Source organism: Lepisosteus platostomus, chromosome 8 (assembly GCF_059453375.1).
Source record: "Lepisosteus platostomus isolate fLepPlt1 chromosome 8, fLepPlt1.hap1, whole genome shotgun sequence".
NCBI classification, from domain to species: domain Eukaryota; kingdom Metazoa; phylum Chordata; class Actinopteri; order Semionotiformes; family Lepisosteidae; genus Lepisosteus; species Lepisosteus platostomus.
This window is the reverse complement of record NC_142618.1, coordinates 48481797-48509355: the sequence shown is the minus strand read 5'-3', so window position 1 is coordinate 48509355 and position 27559 is coordinate 48481797. Positions and strand designations below refer to the sequence as shown.

General features: G+C 34.7%; 1 protein-coding gene across 1 annotated transcript in view; it reads left to right on the top strand.

The window, feature by feature from the left end:
- The first annotated feature begins 452 nt into the window (after positions 1 to 452).
- The window catches only part of LOC148657467 (cadherin-7-like), a 98814-nt gene continuing 71707 nt past the window's right edge, over positions 453 to 27559 (top strand). The window contains exons 1-2 of the mRNA XM_088643767.1: positions 453 to 853; positions 13485 to 13881. Of these exons, the coding sequence (XP_088499893.1) occupies positions 13663 to 13881 (219 nt within the window). The 5' untranslated portion in view covers positions 453 to 853; positions 13485 to 13662. The remainder of the gene's footprint in view (positions 854 to 13484; positions 13882 to 27559) is intronic.

Sequence of the window (27559 nt, the reverse complement as noted above, 5' to 3'; positions counted from 1 at the left end):
TATGCTATAGTTGTTTTTTAAAGTATTTTCTTCTATATCTAATAAGATTTTTTTTCACCATTCACGAGCTTGTAGCATCTGACTACTATTTAGATCCTGCTAAATACAGACTCCAACTATTTGAAGGTATTCCTAAAAATCCCAGAGGTAGCAATGAAACATCATGAAAACCACACAACTACAGTCCCTCGAGGTTTGTGGCACCCAAGAAGAAGGTTGTTCCCTGTAACAGGATGCTACAGTATGTGGTCGCTTGCGGTGAGGTGCATTTAGGGCAATATGCTACAGTGTTAATTTGTCCGCCTTATACTGCAGTGGCTATTTTTTTTTTATTTTGTCTAACTTGACAAGCTCGAAGAAAGAAGAGAAAGAGAATGAAAGAAACTTTCATTTTCTCCTAAATCTCCGAGCTTTCAAATGCAAATATCACCTCGCCAAGAGATAGATTGGTTTCAGCCCCACCTCCTTCAAGCCCTTTTCTGATTCCCCCCTTTTTAATTCGTAGGATTCATTCTATAGATACTGACAAGTGGGAGTTCTGTTGTGGGTCACTTTGAATAGTACCTAGTCATACTAGAGTGGTAAAAAAGGCTTGTCTCTTTTTTTATTATTAGTCTCAGCTGAAGTGGCATTAGGAGTTGAGGCGGCTGAGCATGATTTGCTCACAGCAGTCCGGAGCTCCAGAGACCATCAGTTCACTGCGCTGTGTGCGCTTCGCGTTGAAATCTACTCTCAGCAGCTGTAAGTTCTCAATGGAGTTAATAGCAGCTATCGCACGTATGTAAAAGGACACGGGCATTAGAATCACGCCGGATCGGTCTGTTGCAGCATCCGAGAGAATCAGAGTCTGGAGGTAAGGTTTCCAATGCGTTTCATTTCTTAGCTCGTTGTCTTATGTGCGTGGTTTGGATTCTGCCGCAAAGTGATTTGCGCCACAGAAATAATCCGACATCTGACAGTGGTCTGTACAGTATATAACCTAAATGAGTTGAATTTGGAAGAGCAGAGGAAACAAACCAACTATATACTGTATAAGAAGCGTTCAAGCAGGTACTTTATCATCACTGAGCCCTATCACTACACTCACGCATGTAATGTTAAAAGAAAATAACAATTACAGAACAAAAGTTTTGTTTGTCAAATTCATATTGTTAATTCAATCTGGAAAGTGAATCTAATACAAGAAGAAAGAGGACAAAAGGTATTTTAGAAAAGCTTTTCTCCTAAAACAGGTGTTCCTACTCTATATTTGGATAGTTGATAATGTTAGATTCGAACGTTTTCCACATTTACCACTGCACATCTACAATATCTTATGTTAACATATCTCTAATTCTTTCATTAGTATTCAGTGGAGAAGGTTAGCGCTGCAGTGCCTTTTCGATGTTATTGACCCACGTTTATTCCCCCCTCTTTTTTTGGGGGTATGTAGAACATAAGGGGTAGATTCGGAAATAATACCCTTTCTTTTTGGAAAGAATTTAAAGAGACACTTCTTTCTATATGTTTACATTGTTTGAGATTATGGTTCAGGTGAAATAAGGCGCATACAAAATACTGCCAGGTGCTTACAGGCATTATAGTTTATAGGCGATATTTTCTTTTCTTACTCGTGTAAAGGAGCGAAATACTGGGCAGTGTTCTTGATTTTATAGGTACGCAGCCCGAATACAAGTAAGGAGATGAGCAAATGGAAGTTCACCTTTAGATTGTTGAATTGTAGTCATCAGTTTCTCTCCTGCTTTATTCACACATGTGTTAAAACTATGGTGGTGCTGCTTTACAGATAGTTGATCGTTTCCCGTCAATTCCGCTACTATGTTGATTTAGTTTGGGAATTTAATATTTATTTTCTTTGCAGGTCTGATGAGATAGTCATGTTTTCAATTTGCTATATTAAGATCTGTTTAGAAATATAATCCTTATTCAAGTAGAAATTATTTACTTAACCTTATTGCTTACTGGTACGATTGCTCGTCGATATTTACGTTCTTGGTCATTCCATGTTAAGGCGTTGAATGTATAAGTTTAAACTAATTGTGCAGAAGACGTTTTATCTCCTGTCAGGAGTGAAGTAAATGCCTAAGTCAATGTCAGAACAGCTAGTTCGCCTTTAAAAAACACGCCAGGGTAATAGGAGAGACAAAATGATGCCAGCCTTATTATTTCATTCAGAATTTAAAGATCTTTCTTTAGGGGACAAGAAAAAATAAAACAAAAAATACATTTTCGGAAAATATATTAATGGATAGACGCCAAGAGTACATATTATACACCAGCTTAAAAAGTAGCCATATTCCTTAACTTTCATAAGAAAACTATCACAACTTCTTAAATATATATTTTTAACATCGAGAGAGAACAGAAAAAGACAAGCATATTTAAATTTTAAATATCTGATTTTATCTTCGCGCTACAAGTTCCCAATTCTCAACATTATACATTTTGCGTTTCTATAGTGGTTTATATTATTTTTGCCTTAGAATTTAACCAAAAGCAATTCGCTTTACTTCCACCAGGTGGCGCAGACATTAGATTTTAGGGTAAAAGATGTTACTATTTATTTCTACTGTTTCTTTTTCTTACAAATCTTTCAACAAGGGGCCGTTAGTAATAAGATGAACACAATATCTTAGAAAATGAACACAAACACCTGTTTAATCTTAGATTTCTTCAGTTATACAGCTGTCTTCAGCAGCCTGAGGGCAAGTTACTCTGTTTTATTACTATATTAGTTAGTTTTTATTTAAAAATGCTATGCCTAAACAAAAAGTACACTAAGTAAGCATAATGTTCCACAATGTTCAAGCAGTGCTGAGATTGTCCTTTTTTAATCTGCATGTAAAATGGTGTACATTAGCAGTGGTTAGGCAACTCGTAAAAAAGCCCGTTTTCATTTCAAAAGTTTGATATATCCAGCTGCTAAAATGCAACATACAATAAGAAAAAAAAATATTTTACTTCATTCTTTAAGTCAGATACAAGATATTTAACATTTAGACATTTATACTAGAATACAGATTTTTTTTACTAGCACTAATTAAGTTTTAGGATGTCAATCATAGGGCATTTTGCCCTGATATTAGAAGATACATCATGTAATTAGGAGCTGCTGCAAGATATCATAACAATATTAAAGAGGATCATGCAAATTTATTCAGCCTTCAGTGTTTTTTTTTTTCCAGCTGAGTTAATGAGTTTGAATGTTCATTCTATAATAAAAAGAAGGAATGCTCATTTGTCCTTAAAGAGTTTTTCAGGGTCAACTGTGAATGTTTTGTTAAATATATTGCATGATACATGCAAAGCTATGCACCATGACTTCTACATTTTCTTGTCCATAGACTATATTTCCCAAGTATTTTGCTTATTCCCTATCTTGAGATAAGGGATTTTAAAAAAATGTTTATTAATTATAATATTAGTATATAAAGTATTATAGAAGTATTAAAATACAAGTATGTGATGGAACCAATAGCATCTGTTGCATTTTAATGCCTCTCCAAATACTGTATATATATATAAGTCTGAAAATAGCATAATTGATTGTTTCATTTTTATCCTGAATATATCTTGGTCTTAAATATAATAATATATTCGGAATTATAATTTGAAAAATTCTAATTATGCAAAACATTTTTTTTCACAGAAAAATGTGAATTGATACTCAAGAATAATAGTACTTTTACAAATTAATGTTAATAATTTTAAAAGCACACAATTCGGATGGTCTATTTGGATTATCAGAAAATATACATTGTTGAAACTTCATAGTCTAACTAAGTAGTCTAATAGTCTTGATTTGCATCCACATGCTGCATCCCTGGATTAATGATTAGATAACCAAGTAGTATATTCCGATTTGCTAAAAATATCCAGACAACTGAGTGTTAGCCTATCTTTTCTTCTGTCTTGTCAAGGAATTGCATGCAAGACTTCACAAGGCAATAAGGCCCATCTAGTGCAATGATGCCATATGCTCTGAGTCTTCTCTCTGCCTCCTTTGATATCCAGATGCAAAGTACAGTATGTGTTCTCCATTTACAGAAGTCCCTTGTGGATGCTCAGGCCAGTTAGCAGTAGGGAGGGTCTGGTTTTCACTCATTGTGTCATATGGCAGTAGGAACTAATAGGCTTTATCTTCCTGTCGTGGTCTATTTGAGTCATACACATGTTCAAAGTTCAGCATTGTGCATTCTGTAGTTAAGAGAGCACATTCAGTAAGATATCAGTAAGGGGTGTTGTGTATATGCAATGAAAGCCAGACACTAATTATTTAAAGTGCTTTTAACTGCCTTTAAGATTGGTAAACATTCAGTCCTTCATCCATAACCTCAGACACCTTCATATCTATATTGCAAAAAGATGTGGGTGGAAAATTCATAATCCTATTTTTTTCATTCTGAAAATGTCACTTTGAAGTAAAACATTGTTTTCATGCTGGAAAGCTAAAAACGAACAGTTAACAAACTAGTTGCCTCTTTAATCATTATGATGATATTCACATTGGAAAAACATGTAATTAGAGCCTTTATGCACTTCCATATTCAGAAATAAGTGTTGTCAGTTTTTGAGTTTTTTTTTAATGAGAAGACTGTGAAAAGTTAGAAGGTACATTCATACTGGATTCAACACTTTTTTTCTATTAGACTTTGAACTTTTTTCAAATGCCTCTTAATATTATTCTATGTCCCTAATGCCTGTGATATGCCATACAGTATATGTATATCGTCATGTTAGATTTCACATGCTTAGGATGACAAGGTATAAGGTAATCTTAGTAACTTAAGGGAACAAAAAAACAATTTGCTTCTAAAAGAGGTGTTAGAGGATCAGCAGGATCAGCAGCCATATCACCCTGCAACTCATACCTGGCAACCCACTGAAGTAAAGCAGGTATGAGCCTGGTCAGTACCTGGATGTGAGACCTCCTGGGAAAAACTAAGGTTGCTGCTGGAAGAGGTATTAGTCGGGGCCAATAGGGGGCGCTCACCCTGCAGTCTGTGTGCGTCCTAATGCCCCTGTATAATGACAGGGACACTGTTCTGTAAAAAGGCACTGTCCTTCAGATGAGATGTAAAAAAAAGTCCTGACTCTGTGTTCATTTAAAATCCCAGGGTGTTTCAAAAAGAGTAGGGGTGTTACTGTACCCCGGCTTCCTGACCAAATTTCCCATTGGCCTTTACCAATCTTGGCCTCCCAATAATCTCCATCTACAAATTGGCTTTATCACTCTTTTCTCGTCCATACTGATAGGTGATGTGTGGCATACTGGCATGCTACTGTATGGCTGTCATTGCATCATCCAGGTGGATGCTGCACATTGGTGGTGGTGGAGGGGAGTCCCCACTATGTGTAACGTGCTTTGAGTGGAGTGTCCAGAAAAGCGCTATATAAGTATAAGGAATTATTATTATTATTTATTATCAGTAGGTGGCAGGACATCTCTGTTGTGATAGGAATTTTCCAATGCCATTATATAGTAACATGGATCACTGTGCTGCAGGATGTGCTTTGCTCCAGAGAAGATGTTCAGACGACTTGAAACCACCTTGAAAACATTTGAAAAAGTAAGCTTAGCCTGGTTCTCTGGATATATTACAATCCAATATTCTTATTTAGGAAACTTTTCCCTTATCAGCTGTTTAGTAACCTGCAAAGTCAATGTTAGCGAGGTTTGATAAGTATTTGTTTATGCCCATTCCACCCTGAGTCTGACCAATCATATCTGATCTCAGAAACTCAGCAGTGTCTGGGTTGATTAATCCATGATGGGAGACAACCGTTGAATATAAGGTGCAATATGCTACAATTTTGGTCAACATCTTATAGAAAGGGGCTGCTCTGGAATCAGTACAGAGAAGACTGAACAGATAAAGCCTTGGTTTAATGGATTGTCCTACACTGACACGCTGAAGAAACTGATCTTTTTTAGTCTTGAAAAAGTCTGTGAGGGGGTTTAAATCATCCAACAATCCATTTGTACTTGTTTCATCCAATTCAGGGTCTCAGGGGAGTATTGAGGCAGCAATATTATTCGTTGCACCACCATGCCACCCTGGACTTAATACAATTTAAAAAAATTCTCACTGGTATCGACTTTAGAATAAATGAAAACCAAAGGAAACAAGCGGAAACTTCATGAAAATGCATCTACCCCTGAAAACAGGAAGCACTTCCTTACCCAAAGGGATGTAAGAGTATGGAACCAGTTAACTCGCCATGTTGTTGAAGCTGATATCCTGGCTTCTTTTAAGAAATAGCTGGGTTAGATCCTTGGATCCTTAAGCTACTACCAAAAGTACAAGATGAGCCAAATGGCCTCCTTTCATGAGTAACAGTTCTTACTCTATGTATAACTACAAGCAAGACAATAATCTGCATTACAATGTAAACATGCCAACATGTTCATACTAACCATATGAGAAAGGCGTTGCAATATTTTAGACCTGAGAGTCTTATTAAGTTCAACATTTTACTGGTGAGAATGTTATTTGTTTTCTTAAAAAAATCTTAAAAAACGAAAACACACCTAAAATGTTTGAGGTGTTTTAATATTAACACAGTTTATACTTAAAGAAATTATGCAAATGATCTTACAGTTTACAAAAAAGACTGGTATGTACCCTCATTTATTATGATCATTACCTGTGTAAAACAGGTTCCTGTAAAATTGATATTAAGATAGGCAAGGAACTGGTGATGCCAGTGGAAGTAATACAAAGGCTCCTGATGCAGTGCCAGCATCCTTTTAGTTGCTAGTGGGACCAGCCAAACCAAATCTGTTTATGCCACTGAAAAAGGCTAGGAGAGAACAAGAAAAGTGGCCAAAACAGACATCTGTTTGTAAAACATCATAATTGGACATTCTTAAACAGCTTAAAAATGAATCACTGGATTAAGGTATTTGAAAGCTGTACTATACTGTATATTGTTCCAAATTGTTGTCTCATTAACTTGTTTTTTATCTGTAGCATTCAAATCTTAATTCCAAATACTAACATTTGGTTAAAAACTTCAAAATACTCATACACAGAAAAAAGCTAGTCAATTTGATTTTCCTCCAAATGTATTGGGTGCTTAGAGAAACTTGTCCCCCAGGGGAGGTAAGAATTGCAGAATGAAAGCATATGTGGAGAATGATAGAGACGCCAGTTAGCTAGTATTGAAATTACAGGTCCTGGAATAAGTAAAGACCATTAACAATATCTGTTAAAAATGTAATATCCTTATCACTCTGATGTGAAGCACAGCAAGAGTTTTCCTGCACTTCGAGTCTTTCTACAAAATGTCAGTTCATAAATAATTGTACTGTACTGTATAAGGAAAAAACCAACAATGCAATGTCTTAAGGCAGAAACAAACATGGGATAGACAATTATAAAAAGTTATTTCTGTTTTTATATGAATTTGAAATTTGGGGTATGTAATTTAGCCTGATACCCTAAAGGAGGACAAACAGTTGTACAACTGATCAAATGGAAGTGAAGTGAGCTTCAAAAGAATTATAGAACTGAATCAATCCCTCCAAGTCAGTACTCAACCCGTTTTAAAACGTTACAGTAAACCCTCGGTTGAATAGAGTACCACTTATATTCCTGAATTTTAAACCGATGTAGCACTTTTACCTTTTTGTACCTTTTATCTGTGGATTTTATCATTATTGCAGCAAAAGCACAGTACAGTAGTTCTGATTTCACAGACAAATTTATCCTTTAACAGATTTTGTCCTTTAAACCCAAAGTCCATTAAAGCAAAGTCTTTTAAACCGAAGATTTATTCCAATAAGATTGTTTACCATGACACCATCTAAGGTACAGGGTACCTAAACTATTTAGTATCTAAATGCTAAGGTTTCTAAATTGTCTGACCAGTGGCACAGTCAGTGATAGATTCCACTGTAGAGTTGAATGGCAATCTGTCTTGATACTTTAAAGGGGGAGAAGGGGGAATAACAGACCTGAAAGAACAAAAGTGAAGAAATGCATTCATTTGTTTTATGGAGGTGCTTTCAAATGAGTGTCTGCCTGTTTGAAAATGTTAATAAAGTTATTTCCAGTGAGAGTAACTGCATAACCTTAAACACCCCCCAGTATCTGAGGATTTGAACAGTGGCAAAATCAAAGAGGCTGACATTATCAGTTGCCAATTTAAAGCTAATAGTGCTGAACAATGAGCCAATTTTATACTCTTGTGAAGCATTTCAATTATGAAAAAATAGCTGGTAAATAAGGTAGGGATTGGGAGAGATATAGAGGAATATGCAGTACAGAATACTCTTAACAGAAATAGCCATAGAAATGTAAATTAATAATAATTGCTTACACTTATATAGCACTTTTCTGGGCACTCCACTCAAAGTGGTTTACAGGTAATGGGGACTCCGCTCCACCACCAATGTGCAGCCCCACCTGGATGATTAAGCTTTTTCCCCCATCTCTTCTCTACTATCACTATTAGGTACTTCATCTTTTATGAGATCACATCAGCCCTATTACCCGTCATATTCATTTATTGTATTTTATTTGAATGATCATTTTAGTTTTGTAAGGTACTTCCCGATAAATGATAATTACAGAGAAATTTCAAACATCATAATAGTATAGGCATCATAATGAAGAAAATGTCATCAACTGTTATTTATATAATTACTGAATATCTTTCAGGACATCTGGATTCTTATGCTATTAAAAAGTCACATGCATAGACAGCTCTAAAAATATATACAAATGTGAGCTCTCAAATATATTCTGTGTGCCTCAATCAGGCTGGTGCAAAACCTGTTTTAAAAATGTTTAAGGAGTGCATTGTCAGGGGACAAAGCTCCTTGGAGAATAAGGAAATTCAAACAGACAGCATAATAGAATTATAACAGCGTAAACTCCTTCCACATTACATGACTATCTGGAGTCTGCCATGATTCCCCCCTAGGCTTGGTCAGATACTTAAGACTAATAAAAATTGAAGGAAGCAGCATGTCATGTAGCATTAGACAGAGAGAATGAATAATGCAGGAGAATAATCTAAATCCTAAAAATACTCCCATTCTTCCATACAATTTTGTCTCAAGAAAAAAAATGGGACGTAAAAAAATGAACAAAATCACCCTTTTAAGTTTGCCCACTTTATGGAAATAAAGGTCCGATGTACTGTATTCTGTCAGGCATGGGTAAAATTGAAAAAAGACTGAGAATATCTGAAGCTTGGGATTCAAGCAGGCTGAGCTATGTAAATCTCTTTTGAGGTTCACACTTTTAAATTTGTTTCCAATGGCTGAGAGTATGCTGACCAAACTCCAAACTTATCAGTTACTAAGTGCTTGTAATCCTGTTGTAAACCAAGCTTTGCAAATGAGATTAAAGGGATTAGATAAAAAATTTCCATACCATAGTCACCCTGGTTTTCTTATCCGTACTAGTGAATTCAAGATCAAATCCTTTGAGAGGGTTGATGTGACTATTCTTCCAAGGTGCGGAAGACATTGTCTGGGGCCCCTGTATTGAGTATGTAGAATACCGAATACCACAACTATGGTAACACCCCTTTTGATGTGTGTTTTCTCTTGAATTGCAGTATTGTCATCTCCAAAAAATCTTCAGGGAATTAAAAACTTTATCTTTTAGAAACTAAAGGATCCGTGCATGGATACAAAGTTACCAACCCTTATTATAGAAAGGAATAGGATCTTCTAAGAAACATAAATCCTTGGATCATTTACTTTGATACAATCTGATAAAGCCCAGTGAGCAGTATGCTTTTATCTTCTTCATTTCATTTTAGGATGGTCTTGTGTTTCTATCAAGATAATGTCTTTAAATTGAACATGAGCAAAGAACACATTTAAAACCTGAGTGTTGACAGATTCAGGACAAAAGATAGAAATGCTTCTTATGAGACGCAATACTTCTGTACCATTATAAAAGTAAGACAGAAGTAAAATTCTGTTGGTGCTCACTAGCACAGAATATCTGTACTTACTGTATGTTTAAGGTGGCACTGGACTTACTTGAGCTGCTTTTTTCTTAAGTTCATGCATTTCATTGTTACATCAGAAAGTAGGCTAATCAGAACCTGCAAAACAAAAAGAATCATAAAAAGATCCAATTAAGATCCCTTGATCTCAAAAAGTTCACAAGCACTTTTTTGATTTATAAGAGAAATTGGTCATTCTCAACAGGTTGTTTCCTCAACAGTACATGGTGATTTTCTTTTTCTTTTAACAGTGCATTATTTGCCAAAACCAATAAAAAGGAATATGATTTAAATATATGTACTTATAAATATACATCTATCTAAAAACAATAAACCAGTTATGAGTAAAATATATAATAGAATATATAATAAAGATGTCTGGATTTCACTGGATATATAAATAGCCACTTAAAATATTCTGAGAGGTATTACTTGAAGTTTTAGTTCTATTTTGTATAGTGTGAAAAAAAACGCTGTTCTAAAACAATGTGACATGACCAGGTCATGCTGTACATGAGTATTTATGTTTTGCAAAGAGTAAGAAATATTTCAAAGAATTAGGTGAATGTTTTAGAATTTTAAAAGGGTAATTTTGCTTTTTAAAAATTTTACATTTTATAAGCATTTCTTCATGTTTTCACACAGAAACATTTAAGAAATAGAACCATTGCCCAGCTTCACCAAGATGATTACCTGTACTTTCTGTGTTATTTAGTCTAAAAATATTACACACAAATTTTGATAGCAATTCACATGCTATAAACAATTCCGCTCCATAAAACATGAGGATAACATGTATTCATACCGCTCTGTATGCATTTCAAAATCAGATCTACAATTAATACGCTGCTTTGTAGGTATGCAATAGAAGCCTCTGAAGTTTATTTCCTTGTAAAAGGGGAGGCAACATACAGAAGACATTCTAATACCGTATGCAACATCAGTTCAGAGAGAACTCTAATGACTGTTAGCAAATGGTAATTAACTTCAGTAAGTTGGAGGATGACTATAAAAAAATCATAAAAAGATGAATTGACCACTTTTCACTGTAGTATTCATTATTAAGAAATTTAAGACTACTGTCACAGTGCCAACACTGCCAGGTAGGGGGTCTAGATTGCTGTGGGGCTTGCCACCACTCTTCTTATGCCAGCTGGCATAGGTTGTCTAATTGTGATTATCTGCAGTTGATGTTATGGGCACGTTGCTCCTACATATGTTCTATTAACCTCAGGTTAGGAAAGAAAAGCTGACCATGATAAGATCGCAGCATTTTCTTGAAGTCATGCCAATGTGCTTGTACCATCATGTGGTCTTGCATTGGCCTCCAGGAAAACTGACAATAAGGGATTGGCACATTGGAAAACAAAAACAGGAAACAACCATTGGCTTGAGGACTTCATCAACATAAGTCTGAGCAGTAAGTCTTCCCTCAGTATATACCAGCTTATATTAAAGCTGGCTATTCCCTGTATTATCATTAACCACTACATTAGTTGACTTGAACGATGCAACAGTCTACGGACATGCATTGCAGAACAGAGGTGAATGTGAGATTGTCCAACAATGAATAAAGACCATCCTCATTAAAAAAAAAAGTTAAAATGTGAAGCCCTCATCACTACAAATTGAAGCAGAGAAATTACCTTTAAAGGCCTTTTATGATCTGTAACGGACTGGTATGTATCCTGAAATTCTCTTGCTCCCATTGATTTGGGAGCCACCCTGTATTGAATAAGTGCTGCAGCCCTGTATTGGATACATGGTCAGAAACTGGATGGATGTCCTTATATGATTTTGGGAAGTGGAAAGTGGAAACCGTTTCCTGGAACGTCTTGATGCATTACACTGAATGTCAGTTCAGAAGATATTGTGTAATTCTGGGGAAAAAACAAAAACAACTCTCACTGCCCAACACAAGATCCAACTTTCCTTAATGCATCCTAAATATAAATTGAATTCCTGTTCGTATATGGATTTGTCCTTTATGGTCTCAGCCTTATATAAAACATTAAAAGTACTTATTAGTCTATAATTAATTTTTGTTAGTATTATCAAGTCATGCACTACCTCTTGAGGAATAGGCAGAACGCTTCAAAGTGCTACCCTTTTCATTGTGGAAATATTAAAACAATTGTTTCATCCTGGATAACTGTGGCACAACTGTGGTTCTCTGAAAGCACTAGGGAAAATTAGGGAAAATCCTCCTAAGTAAAATAATGGAACACAATGTATTGTAACACATCATTCCAAGAGACAAGTTCCTGTTTTAAATATTTCCCTTTTTAATTGGTTATAATAGAAAGTTCATGGATTAAAGAAAACAATACTGCAAATATGCCAAAGCAATAAATGTAGTTTCCTCAAATAGTCCAATTAGTTTTAAACAACCTTTTAGTGTGATATACAGTGCCGTAAGTGCCAGTGTATTAAAACCAAAGTACATCCATTGCTTTGAGTTCAATCTTCCAAATTAATTTTAGTTTAGTGATTACTGGTGTCACAGTAAAGTAGATAAAACATTTAAGCTTTAATTTGAAGACTCAAGTGCAAACACCAAATCATTTTCACTATAAATTAATTTCTTCAGATTTGATTAGTTTGAATCTTGCTTAAAGTTTTGATTCTTGCCGTGCAGGAGAAATTCATCAGTTCAAGTCCTGTGAATTCCAAGGCATCAAGAGGTTAATTTTCAAAGCATATCTTTGATGTTTGATGTATTGACAATTTACTCTGAATCCAACACTGGTCAAAAAAAGTACAACTATTGTAACTCATTTGAAAAATAATGTACTTGGTTTTTTTACTGCTGCTGGCCAGTTAAACTAAGCATATGCTTTACAAACTATTACCTAATAGCTAAATCCAGAACAAGACACTTTTGCACACACCATTATGTAGGAAGTCAGTAGCTCCCAACTTCTTTCTGTGACTCACACATCTAATGTACTTTTGATAGTTGAAGGTATACAGTATCTGCTCTATTTACAAGGATTGAAAATGGAAGATTCCATTACCCTTTTTTAACATGGTTGAAAATGTTCATAACATGAATTTCAGTTATGATCTTTTGCAGCTAACAGAAAATCTTATCACAGACACTGTTGTTCTGTAATAATGCAGTGCTTCTCATTTCATAGTCTTTAATCAGTTTGCTGCTATACATTGAAGATATTGTTTTTTACTATATATTACAAATTCTTGGGTTTTATTGCGCAATATAGTTCAATTCCCTTCTATGAAGAAGTCCATATTTGTTCTCATCTGTGAACCTAATAAATCCTGCAACATTGGTATTTTCCATCATGACTTTAAATGACAATAAGAAAGAAGCAATACTTTGTATACCATGGTTTCTGTCCATGTATTAGTATGTTAAATGTTTTGACTTTCTCCATTAGCCGAGTTTGGCACATTAACTAACAAAACCAAATTTTATTTAAAATGCTGCAATCATAACTATTTCTTAACAGCATTTAATAAAACAACATTTTTTTTCTTTCTCTCTATAGGTGCCTTTTACCCGATTTTCCCCTGTGAAGTCAAATTTGCATCATCCACTCTCCTCACCCAGTGTGCTACAAATGGTCAACTCTTGAGTCCTGCAGATTTCCTCTGGGTCAAAAAAAAGCCTGCTACAACTCCTGCAAATTTTTGTAGATTTCTTTAATTTCCTTAATACTGTAGCAAATGAAGTCAGTGACAGTAAACATCCAGACATTTCTGGGGATTGTGACCCTTCTCCTTTCGCTGTGGGAGGCAAGTTGTACTGAAAGCTCAAGCTCAGGCTCACATTTACATTCCCAGCACTCAGGTGCGACTCTGCGGAGGGAAAAGCGGAGTTGGGTGTGGAACCAATTCTTTGTACTCGAGGAATATACTGGCAATGATCCACTTTATGTTGGAAAGGTATGTGGACTTTCTTTTTTGTATCTGAGTATCTGAAGTGAGAAAGGGCATTTGTTCATCCAAATTAAGTGGATGTTAAAGCCTAAATAAAACATCTAACTGGAACAGTGCATGTGGCAATATCTATGGAATGTTAGCATATAATCATATGGAGAGGAAATGAAGGTAATGGATTTGCACCTAATGCCAGGGTAACCATTGTCAGCACTGGAATAATACATCTATATAATGTATTAGCCTTCAGATAATTTTATAGATATCATTGCCTTTCCATGCCTGACTATGTGTAACTACAAGAATGAACTACTATACATTGGCTTTGGCTCCTGGGTTTCATGTTTCAAGTTATGAAAAGAAAAACCCGTAGATTCATACTGTCCCATGACATGATGCAATAGAGTAGTCTAAAGTAGCACACATGGTTTTATGTCTTACTTAGTAGCTTGGCTCGGTTTTATTTTAAGGCAAATGCAGAAAGAATATTAAAATTTGTCTTTACTCATAATAGCTGCCATGCCAAATGATTGCCAAACTATATTGTAATGGACTACACTTTTTGAAAGCAAAATGGTTTTGGGATCAGTCCACGTGGTTTAATTTTGATTTCCTACACAAACAGCAGTGTTTTGTTTCAGTTCTAAAAAGTTGTTCTAAATCTACTTCAATACCAACATGCAAGCAACAGTAAAATAATCTCAGATGGAAAGCAACCCCAGTTCTGCATCAGTGGAGTTCAATCTGTTTTTCCTGAGGGAATTGCTTCATTCCACAATTCAAAACCAATGACTTGACGTACTTGCGCTCATGGAAACAATATGACGGTTTTCAAATTGTTTGTTTCACCAGTTTAAAACGGGTGGAAAAGAATGTTGATTTTATAGTAGTTTACTTTACACTAGTTAATATTAAATATCCTACTTCTCATTTAGCACTTATACGTTTTGCTTATGATATAGATATACGGCATATACTGTACACTATATACAGGGTTTGTATGAAATTTGAAACATGCCTGTTGTTGAATGGTAAATAGGAACACTAATCCTAATTTGAAAAATAGTGCTCCTGATATGCTCCTAAAAATATATATATATAGTTATTCAATGAGGTATGCCACATTTCCTACCAAAAACAAAACATTCAAACTGAACATTGTTTAAATTTTTATGAACAAGTACCTTCCAAACAGCCTGCCAGAAGAGGTCCCACTATTGTATTCTATCCAAACAGATTACCCTCTAGTGTTAAGAGGTTATTTATAGTTAGACACTTTATTTTAAAAAATGCTCTTAATAACGTCTTATATCAGCACCATGAAGAACTACGTTTATGAATTCAGTTAATGAAATGCTGGTGCATCAAGTAATTTACAATCTAAATTAAGGAACATTAATTATGAAGTCTTGATTGTGTACAATTATTTATCAGTCAGCATTTTAAAAAATGTTCTAGGGACTTATTAATGCACGTGCTTAAAGTCTATTCACAATGTGTATGAAACATTATACAATAAGAACTGGTTTTGCACTTGTTGGAAATATTACTGCAGCAATTAAGCTAAACAGCAAGCAGTAAATAGCCTATGGTGTAATTTACACCATACATGCTAAAAAGGGTTCTGGTTACAATTTATTGTTTTGAAAACGTTTTTGCAGAGTCAGCAAAATTCTGTTAGTTGCATTACTAGCACTGATTCCAAAATAAAAAGGGGTTCATGGTGAGGCACTGAATCACTAGAATTTATGCTGTGCATCAAAATGCACTACTCATTATTGCAACATATACACAAAGGTTTGGGGAAAAATGCCAATCTATTTTATAGCAGGTGAAATGACATTTTATTGAACAGTTATGACAGCCAAATTCATTATGTTTAACTTTTGTCAAACATGGTGACCAACAGAGATTTTGTGGGTGGGGTTACCGTGAATCTTCATAAAAGACTAATAGAGTATGGCCACCATTTGAAGCAACACGAACTGTAATGAGCAGCACAATGTTTAGTGTTGTACTGAAGGAATATTGATACATCTGAATGAGTCAGCCAGAACTGAGGTCTCAAAATTTGATTTATATGTGCCATGCAGTCAGGTAGATATCAGTTACTGGAGTGGAGTTCTGGAACAGGATACTCACTCAGACTCCCCATCGATTGGTTTTCTGAACACAATTAGCATATTGGTCTGCATGTCTGTCAAACTCGCAGACATCCATTAAGATGGTCATGATTCATTGCTAAAGAGGACTTGACCCTAATGCTGATGACCCACCTGACGTGTTCCTCCAACATAATGATGGCATGAAGGCATTGCTCTCTTGAGCTACCATGCCCTGTTTATCCTTTGTGTCTTTCTTGATTTTCACCAAGCTTGGCATTCAACAGTTACATCACATCACCAGGACACTCATCACTTGTGCTCCCTCTCAGATGAGGAGATTTTGTGTTAATACAACTATTAAAGTCACTTTAGTGCATCACTGACTGTCATAACAGATTAATCAAAATTCCACGAACACTTAATCGATATCCAAATCTGTACACTTTTAAAAATATGTGAAAGTAATTTTAAGCGTACATAAAGAGAATCGTATCTGCAAAGATTAGTAGTACGAGGATGAATTACATTTTTTCAGATATAACATGTCCTCTTCACTTACAGTAATGGGAAGATCTTGTGACCAGTCCCTTTCAAGTACCCTTATCATAAAAATAAAAATCAATCTGATAAGGCTTTACAATAAAAAAACAAAAGAGTCAACTCATGACTAAACTGAATAATAAAAACTAACATAAACTGACTGGAAAAAGGCCATGCTCAAAGAGATGTGCCTTGGAGGAATACAAATCTGCTATTTTCTAGGAGAGCTGATGAAATGTGACAGTATTTCTTCATCCTCAGTATATTCTATAGTACAACCTTAGATGAATAAAAAAGGCTGTGGTGTAATGCCTTATAGTTATAAGAACCCTGTTTTTCTTAAAGAGGGGTATCTAAAGTTGTCAAAACAGAGTATTATATAAATGTGTTTGTCTGGGATTATTAATATCAATATCTTATATGCTTTGATATGCCAGTACCATGCTGAACGTAATTGAAAAACATTCTGTTCTTAAGTAACTTGATAAAACAGTGGATCTTAAAACTTATAAAATGACTAGAAATGGGTATAATTTACTGATGTGCAAATGTTATGTACTGTGGTAGTGTTATTTTGAAGAAAATGGATTGTTGAGTGCACTACACCTAAAAAATAGGAACAGAGCTAGATTCTAGGAACTACTGCCACCAATCCACCATACTACCAATCCAACTTTCAGGAGCACTTGGCTAATTGTACAACGCCTTTTTGGAGCTTATGGTCACATAACTAAATTGGCATAGTCCTGATCAGAAGCATGCACATTTACAATCAGTCATATTGGAGAACAGAATGTTCAGTGATAACAGTAGGAATGTTTTTGGTTAATACTGGACAAGAAGAGAATTACCTATAGCATTTAAATATGTCAGTATGGTTTGAGTTTGATGAGCTTAAGCAAAATAAATGATCAAATACATCATAGCTAAAATACAATACTTTCAACAACACTTTAAGGGAACATCTCTAAGCGAATAAAAAATCTATCTGATAATACACTGAAATGTGTGTATAAATAGTAGTAATACCACTTGAATTTCAAGAAAGAAACATCCTACTTGTCCTCTATCCTTTTGGCTATGATACAGGTATTCAATCCTATACAATAATATTTCTGACCTTAAAGTTAAAAAATCAAGCCTTCAGTCAAAATGTACATTGAAGTAAGGTACTACAATATGCATGATCAATACCTAGTATAAACAAGCATACAATATTGGAGACTGCAGAGAACAATATAAAAGGAAAATAGGGATTGTCAATCAATTGTCAGATCAGTGATATTGTTTGGCAGTAATTGACAATGATGTACATTCGTACCCAACTCATTCCATGGATCTTTTTTTTATTTTAAGATTTGTACATAAGATTTGTTTAATGCAGGCAATTGATCCAGACTAGTGCATTAGGATTTTATACCTCTGATGTACAGGGACAGACATTATAAAATTGATAGCAATGCTATTAATGTAATGAAGTAAAGTAATAAAGGAATGCTAACTTAATGATGGCATTGAACATGTATATTTTTCTATCACAAAAGGGCATGCAGAACTGACATATACAAACTAATTCAACTATTTACAGTACGAATGTCAGAGTTTGTACAAGTTTGCAAAAAAGCATTGTAATTAAGAGTGTATGATTCAAGAGATATAATTGTCAGTGTTTCTGAAGGCAGACTTGGGTAATGCATTGATTCTGACATCAAAGGTACCAGAAAAGATTTATTTCTGAATTGCAGATAATTGTACATATAATAATACATATTGTACATTGCACATAATGTCAAAGAATAGGAGGCTGGAGCAGGTAGGACCCTGTGTGTAGCAGTCTCCCGTGGTGTCTGGTCAGGAGGTAGATAAGGTTCTAAATCAAAAACTAATAGAAAACGAGAGGCAAAGTCGCGGACGATTATGGTTTCAAGGAGTCAAAAGCCAGCAAGGACAGACAAGAGAAACGCTAGTCTTCAGGAGAAGAAAGTTGTAGAGCAGCTCGGGGAGGAAACCTAAATAGTGAGCGAGGTCCAAGAGGAAAGTGAGGGTTTAAATAATAGAGTGTGTGCGGTGCTGCTGCGTGGACGTTTACGTTTGCAGGAGCGCTTGCATTTTTGCATGCGGTTCGTTATACATATTTGGTGCTAAGGTGTCATGGTACACACATACCAGCCCGGAAGGTAGTATGTTCTATGATTAATTTGCAAAATATCACAACTGACAAAAAGGAGAGGAAGCAGGTACTTGGGATGTTAAACATAATTGGTGTTTGATGCAGATCTCAATATTAATGTGATAACCATTTTACACTTGTTAACTGTGTTTGGATAACTATTAGTACTAGTTATAATCCATTGCCCTTGTTCCCCATAAGGCAATATAACAAGACAAAATTGATCTAAAACACTTACAGTAACACACTGTTCAGTACTTGGTTTGCAGCTAGTTTCAGGTGGTCAGTGCAACAGAAATTATAGTCATAAGGATTAAAACAGTCCAAAGATAACTGCCAGACTATGGTTTGTAAACCTTAAGAACAAATTCCTCAACAATTTGCACTGCAATATTGGGCAGCAAATTGAGGTAACCTTGGTCACAGAGAACAAAAATGCCATTTTCTCTAATTGTTTAATCTATCAATGCCAGAGAGAGCAATTTGCACACAACTGTTGTTGACTGAAATGGTTTAATGGAAGAGGAGCAATTGCTTAGTACTTTCCAATTCCAATCAGAACTAGTTGGACAGGCTAGTCTTGCTATCCAGTGCTTTAGGGACACCATCATCAAGCAATCCTCTATTCAATGTATATACAGCCAGGTAGACAACTCATTTTCCAACAGTTCTTGCCCCAACATTGCCAGGATTACATCGACACATTCTTGTCTGTACACAGTGCTCAAGTGCTGGGATTGCCGCTCATGACACTAATAAATGATAAATTATTTCATTAGGCTTAACTATGCTTCAGTGTGTATCAGTCCACATTACAAATTGAGTAAAACTCTAGCACCTTACATTTTCTGTTTGTTGTCAACACCTTACACAAAGTTCAAAACCATACAAAGATTTGATCATCTACAGTGTAGAAGTCTAAACACTTGTCTACAAAAACACAAGGATAAACTATGCAAGCTGAGGTGATTGGGCATTATATTAAAGGTCTGGCTGTGATAATTGATTCAGCTAACTGGATAAAGTGATTTGGTTACAACACATAGAAGTGGTAGACCAATGTTTTTCCTTCCCAGGAATTAAGCAATAAAGCATATAATTTTCTCAATAATGTTTAAGAGGGAATGGTTCCTTGTGCTTAAAAAGCTGTGGAGGAATGAGTCCTAGAAAGTGTACTTGCTGTATCTTGCAGCAGATAGAGGTCCCTTGTGCGTGAAGTATTTAAAATTATTGATCTCCCTGCTCTTGGAAAGTACTGTCAATTTGTACAGTGTTTAGATTGCCTGATGTATGCAATGAATGCCATTAAGGGATCTGACCAAGCATTCATTTGAATAAGACCTAATCATGGAATTCTTCCTCTCTCTGATGGTAAAAATCTAATCTGATGTATCATTTCTATGATGTTCTCTCTGAGAGATTTGTGAACCTCAAATCAAGTACTGCAATTCCTTGGACAACAATTTGAAAACAAATTGTGTCTGACTTACGATTTATTAAACATTAGGATACATTCATGACTGGGCCATTAAACCTAAAGTACCCCTTTGAAGCTAAGCATGCCAGACCAGCAGCAGTCACTGGGCAGGGGCAATATGCTGCTACTTCCCACCTCTTCCAAGAGAACAAATCCAAAATTAGCAGTAATGCTTCAGGTAGCTTTAAAAAGCAATGACTGAATAAACATAACTAAATTGTTTCCCTTAAAGGCTACACTCTATAACAGAATATACTGTATACTGTATATACATATTTATAACTTTATTTTCCTTGATCTATTTTTCTTATACAAAACCTGGAACAAATTGTGACTAACATCATTTGACAGGGTTCAATTGACATTGTTTTTGGTGGTGTACCTATTAAATTATTGTTGAGCTTTTGAGGCTGTTTAAGCCATTTTTTGAACTGGGAACATTAGTTTCATGGTGTCCTGTTATGAAAGCTTTAATAAAATACATTTCACTCCAGGACTTTTTATTTTCTGCTCATGGGTAGACCCATCTCCTTTCATGTGTATTAAATCATTGTTAACTCTCTGAAAATTAAAAGTAAAGTCAACTGCTTAATTGGTAAGGCAGCACCAATATCTTAACCTTTCATGCATTTGAATTAAAATCTCAATCCTCTATCTACCTGCCTTGGTCTCCAAGAACCATTTATATACTTGATGATGGCTGATGATCCAAGTACTATATATAGTAATGTATAAATGTAGCAACACAGTTGGATGTGTAATGTATTTTGAAGTTTCAGCAATAAGTTGCTTAAAATCAACCTTCCTGTGGCAATTATTTCTTCAATTGAAGTCTGAGGATAGTTTTATTGCAAAATGGAGCCAGTCTCATTTTAACTCAATTTTGTAGTCCCCCCTCCCCCCCAGTTTACATTTACCAAAATGTAGTTTCAGCTATTGCTTTTTTTAACTGAGGATTTTGTATAAAAGTAATGTATAAGTAAAATGCTTCTAATGATCACAATTTAAATATTATATAATAAATCCACACTACACTACTTGTCACCAGAGGCAGTAATCCATGTTGGTGATACAATCCTCCAAACATTGCTAAGATAGGCAGATTTTTGCTAGGGTATTGCAATGAAACCTCAATTTCTCAGGTCCCCTCTGGGGACTTCTGGGTTGCTGGCTTCTTGGACAAGTCATTCTATGACTTGAGGTGGATACTTAAGGGCTGTTTTTTGAAAATTATTGTTTTAGCTGGCTACACGTTTGAAAATGTATGAAAATGAAGGTTTTGAAACCTTTTTTTTAAATCACTGTCTTAAAACTTGCTGAACTAGCTAAGTACACGTGGAGTACAGTGACTCTATAAAAAATCTCTAGGAAAAAAACACAGACTCCAAACCTTCCATCATCTTTCCCCTCTGAAGTCGGCCCTTGCCTATTGGAATTTTTTAAAATTTTTATTTTCATTTAGTAGTGAGAGCCCCTCCACAGTTTGAATAAAAAATAAAATAAAATAAAATATGGTTTTTGGATTACATTGATATAGAAAGAAATGTCTTATTAAGGCTTTGAACATTCAAGAACACAAATAATATTGGGTTGTGATTTTTTGTTTGGGTGCAACAGGTACAGTACCTAGTTCAAATCCCAGATAAGCCCATTTGTGCTCTTTGCTAAAGGCCAGGACACCTCCATTGCTCACCTAAAATCTCAAACACTGGTCTCAACTAGGAATCCAAAAAAAGAAATGGTGGTTGCTGGAGACTACATTTTTTGTTTGGTGTCTTGCTGGAGCTAAGGTACACTGTATTCTACACAGAACAAATTCAAACAACTCAGACAGAAATGTAGAACAGGACTAAGGCTCTGTTTTCTCAGGAATCTTAACAGCAGTGGCAGCAAAAGATGAACAACTATAAATGTTATTCTGTCAGCACAACACATGAATGTTGTGATGGGCAGAAGAAGGCTTCAACTTGCTTGCCTACTGGAATCCTTTCCATAGCAAAGACATCTGTATCTGAAAGGCATCTGCATAGATATGGCAAATTGCGTATAAATTAGATGTGTACCACTCATCTTGATGAACTGTAAAGAAATCCCAAAACATTTAAACAAGAATGTAACCCAAGTAAATCACAAATAAAGTTGCATTTGGAGTAAAGACCAAAGGAAGAACCAAAGGGAAAAACTGAAGATCAAATAATTTAGTGCTTATACCTAAATACAAAGATTATTAGGGACAGATTAGCTGAGATAGAAAATACCACATTAGCAGGTACTGTAATTCTGATGTTACTGAAGCATGGCTGACCAAATATGAAGATTAATAGAACAATAGTGAAAACACTGTTTTGATGAGATAGGAAAGAAAGTGAATGAGAAGGTGTGGAGTGCTGTATATCAAAAAGAGTACTCAGGCTCATGAACTAAAGCTAGAGTAATCAATAATTTCTGAATCAATAAACTTCTGATAATTAAAAAAAACATTCTTAGTGTTGTGTTAGGAGTATGTTATAGGCAGCCAAATGCAGATGTTGATTATAATTATATACTGTATAATCAAATGACAAATTTCCGTGCTTAAGAGTTCTTTATGGGAGACTTCATCCCCTCATAGACTGGGAAAATCCCAACTGCTGCAGAAACTAAAATGGTAGACATGACATTGTTAATGCCTGCTTTCTTATCCAGTCTGTCAGAACACCTACTGCATAAGAGAAAATGTTAGAAATCTTGGTTTTTCAAACAATTTAAAATGTCTGTGAGGCAGAGGTGAAAGAACAGTTGAACAGGCAACTGTTATCATAATGTGGTACATTTTGAAACTGTACAGGTTTAATTCAAATTAACAGACAGCAGGAATTAAGTTGGTGAAGGTTTAAGAAAAGGAAGAAAAAAGAATGGACATCTGAATGGCAAAAATTTAAACAACTTTCTAACCACTGTCCCAAAAGTGAATAAATCAATATTGAATTTTGTATGCCAGGAGGTTTAACAAATTGATTAGGAAAAATAAAATGGAAAAAAAATGCTTTACACATGATTAAAGAAAAGGAGTACAATGAATTGTAAACATGTAAAAAGGTTATTCATAAAAGCCAAGACAGAATTTGAACAACATTAAGACAAGATTCTTATTACAATTCCAGCTAAAAACGTTTTCAATCCAAGGTCTTCAGCAGTTTCATTAATCATCAATCGGGTAACTTTAAACTTTTTTTGTTAAATAAAGTTACAGTAAATCAATTATATATACACATTATATCTAAAATAAGTATACATAGCCTTCAGGTTTTACTTAAAAGCGGAAGGTCACGCTATGTCATCTTCTAATTGCAGGGTACACCCAACAGACTTAAAGTACAAAAGTCAGCCAGAGATCTCCAGCACTTGCCACTAATGTAAACCAATTAAACAATCCACTCTATCATTCTCTCTATAGAGAGATACTAACTTTGTTGCATATTCTGGTCTAACTGTCTAGCCTCCTTAAATATTATCAGTATAAAGAAATTAAACATTAAACAAGAGGGTTTAGTCTTCACTTAGTGATTCACTTAAATCACTTAGTCTTCAATCATTTTTCTGGCTTTTGTCAATGTTTTGTCTGTTCAGTCTAGATCAGTTTCTCCTCCATACAAAAGCAATTACTCATAATCATTCTGGTCATTTTCCTTTTAGTCTCCTAGGTCTAAGTCTATCTCTATCCCTGCCTTCACCCCTACCTTTACCCTCTAATTCTTAAAAACAAACCCAGGCGACTTTGTTTCCAGATTCACTTCCTCTTTTAGGGTACTAAAGATTTGGAGACTTGTAGTTCAGTTGCTCTTATCTCTATTTCCATTAAATGCCCTTTGGAAATATATGAATGATGTAATGATAAATTGATAGCCATTTCTTTTTGAAATTATTCTTTTCTTTCAGTGACATTTATTACAAGTAATCCAAGGACAAACCATTTATACAAAGCACTGTCTATTTGACAAAATATTTTTTTAAAGTGACTTTTTACTTTAATGCTTTGAATATGGCATGGGTCAAAAACATATTATACACAATTATGAAATTTGTGTAAGGAATAATTTAATTTTGCTGTTCATTTACTGACTGCTAAAGACACAATTATGTTTAAAGATTTAAAATATATATTTTCAAAGATGTAGCTGATGTAATTTATGAGCTTCATTTAATTTGTTTAGTTTGATTTTAAAGCAGTTTATGTAAGACACATTAAAATTACTTATAGACTGCACTGAAGCTTGGCTAATTAAAGGCAGTTGAAAATGAATGAATCTAAATTACTGTATCTAAAATAGAAAACTAAAAATAACAAAAAGTAAAAGAAAAATTGTAATGGCAGCAAAAAGCTCTGTTATGATCTTGCTCATTTTTGTTTTCATCACTTTCTCCATTCATGGTAGTCCTTGGAGAGTTTCTCGTACAACTTACTCAGCTTTGCCTACAATTTGACAGACATTTGCACAAAGACTTTGGCTGTTATGCCCCTTGTTAATTCACAAAGGTTTTCCTATTATTCTGCTTAATAATAATGTGAAATGACTAACTAAATGACTAATGAAATGATTAACCACATCATCTCCTGTTTATATGCATCTACCTAGTTATCTGGAACATTGCATGACCCATTATAATTCAGAAGTACATTAATCTCATAGTAGTGCAGTAAGGCCTACATTAATTTAGCTGTGAATAAACCTGAGTGTTTTTAACAACTTTGACAAGGGGTTGATCATTGCTTTCCAGATGGTCTGTCCTCTGTTATCTGTGCCTTATGATGTGTTATTTTTGCATTATACACTGTGATGTGTTCAAAACCCATAGGGGCTTAAATTCCCATAGGAAGCTATGGAAACTTCAGCAACTAATTGTTTTGAATATACTGTGTGATCTCTTGCAGTAGATGAAGTGGGATTCATTTAAATTGAATTAAAAATATAATAGTTTGGTCTAGAAAAAGGTAAAAAGCAAATTGAGGGAAAAACAAAATGTAAAGACAAAAAGAAAAAAATCCCTAAGCATGTCCTCCAAACATGCAATTCCTTTTAAAATTAATAATGCAGTATGAATCTCACAACTGTTGGTGAATTACTTTTGATAAAAGGTAAACTGATGTCCCAGAGGCCTTAAAGTTCAAAAAGCTAGGTTTTAGCAACCCTTGAAATATTAAAAGCAAGACCTGAATTTTTCACGTGCAGTTTTGTTGCATACTGTATAAATATAGAAAGTTTTGAAAGATTCATATACAGTATATGTGTGTACGTATCTCTTAAGAACTACAGTCAAATCCACAACTACTCAGAAGCACACTTCCAATACGTTTTTTTTTATTTGAATTTTCTGTGGGTAAGTATTTGTACTGTACACCCAACTAATTCTCCTGTCACCATTTGTTCCAAAGAAATTTCAATCTTTTCAAAGACACTTTTGGAACATTCTTACAATACCTACATTATTGTAATAACCATTTATTCACATTTCTGGTGTTTCAGAATAGCAGAAGTCTGTCGTTCAAAATCCCAAATCAGAAAAGAGTGTAGGATCCATGCCACCTAAAGAATATGCTTATATGAGATTTGGGACATTTTGCATGAGGCCTAGCTCCACGAGAAATGTAATTTCATTTTTCTTTTTCCCAATTTTCTTCAGCTGCCTCTTTTGTATGTTGAGTACTTTAGAATTATTCATTCCCATTCATTCCAGAACAAAAACATACCTAAGCCGACAACTGTATTGTACTGTAAGTGACACTATTGTTTTGAGTGCTACAGTACAGTATGTTTGCATGGAAGCTCACAAAGGGGAAATCATAAAATGAAAACACAAACAAACAAAAATGTAACGAAGTTATTTTCACAACTTTAATAGGATTTAAGCAATGCAGTACATTATTAAGCATGGAATATCACTGACCGATCTACTTTCTTTTTAATATAAAGATCCTGAGCAAGTATGAGAAATATAAAAATGTTTAAATTCTATGGAGAGCTAATTGAAAATTCCCACAATCTAAGTAGCTCTTATGATGCTATGCATATTTGAACCCTTTGCACCAGAAATTACACTGTCTCTCTCCACATTTATATACTGTATAAGTGATACAGAGATCAGGTGGGGTTTTAAATGCTGCACAGAGGATCAAGAAAATGACATTGCTGAAGAAAACGGGACAATCTACTGTAAATGTGCTTTTTTTAGTCTTCGCAAATATTTCAGATTTTATCATCTCTCAAAGTTGAGCTCCAGGATGTTAAACCAAACAGAAGGTATGGAATATCAATACTTACTATGACATGGAAAGATTATTGTGAATATTTAAAGACTATTAATTCTCACTTGACCTTTGGAAATATAAAATATCAATATGTTCTTCCCTAATATAATAAGACAATCTTATGATATTTTTTCATAAGTTTTGATTTCCAAATAATTTTATGGGGGAAAATCAGTCTAGTTTCTTTATAAATATAGCACAACCTTTATTCCTTTTGGTGATTCATCACTGGTTCCTCTAGGACATGTTTTAATTTTGATAATTCATCAGCTATCCCTTGTGGACAAGAATGATTGTCCTTCTTGAACCTGAAGCTGACTGATAAGAACAACATGGGATCTGCATGCTCTTTGGCAGGTTGAGCAAGGTTCCGATTAGAAACTGCACAATCCAGTCTTTATAAGCTCCCTTCAGAGCTTTTACTGTATTCTTTTAACCTCATCTGGTTGTATTACATATATATTAGGACACTTTCAAAAATATGTTTTAGATTTTTTTTTGGCATAATTTCTGAAAGCTCCTTGTCCAGGTCAGTGTCAAAGCAATCCAGATCAAGGGAGATTAGCGAGCAAGACAGGACTGCTAACACATGATTACTCTCACAGGAGTTTTACCTTGATGATTCTGTCATTATGCTTTCTAATGACTGGCATTTAAAGGAATATATAATAGAATAATACAATATATAATAGAATATACAATGTAGTATATTAATATAATATATCTTATTATATAATTTAAGACTGATTTAGTTGGGAGATATTATAGCAGAAACATTACTGTATATTTGTAGAAGATGATATTATAGAAAATCTTATATTTCACATACTATATTTTCACTTCCCAGTTGCTTAAACTGACTTTCATATCATAAATGTACAAGCTCGCTTTATTTCAGGTGTCATTAATATGCCGTATGAAATTCGCCAAAGCATACAAACCACAAAAAACACCCACCTTAAGCAATTTACCTACCCTATAGGGTGCCATTGATATACTTGAATTTTAAATTTGTGGTATTTTATTTGACCTTGTTTTATTGTTTGTTCATTTTCCCATTATTGCAGGGAAAGTCTAGTATTTCTGATTTTACAGACAAAGTTAAC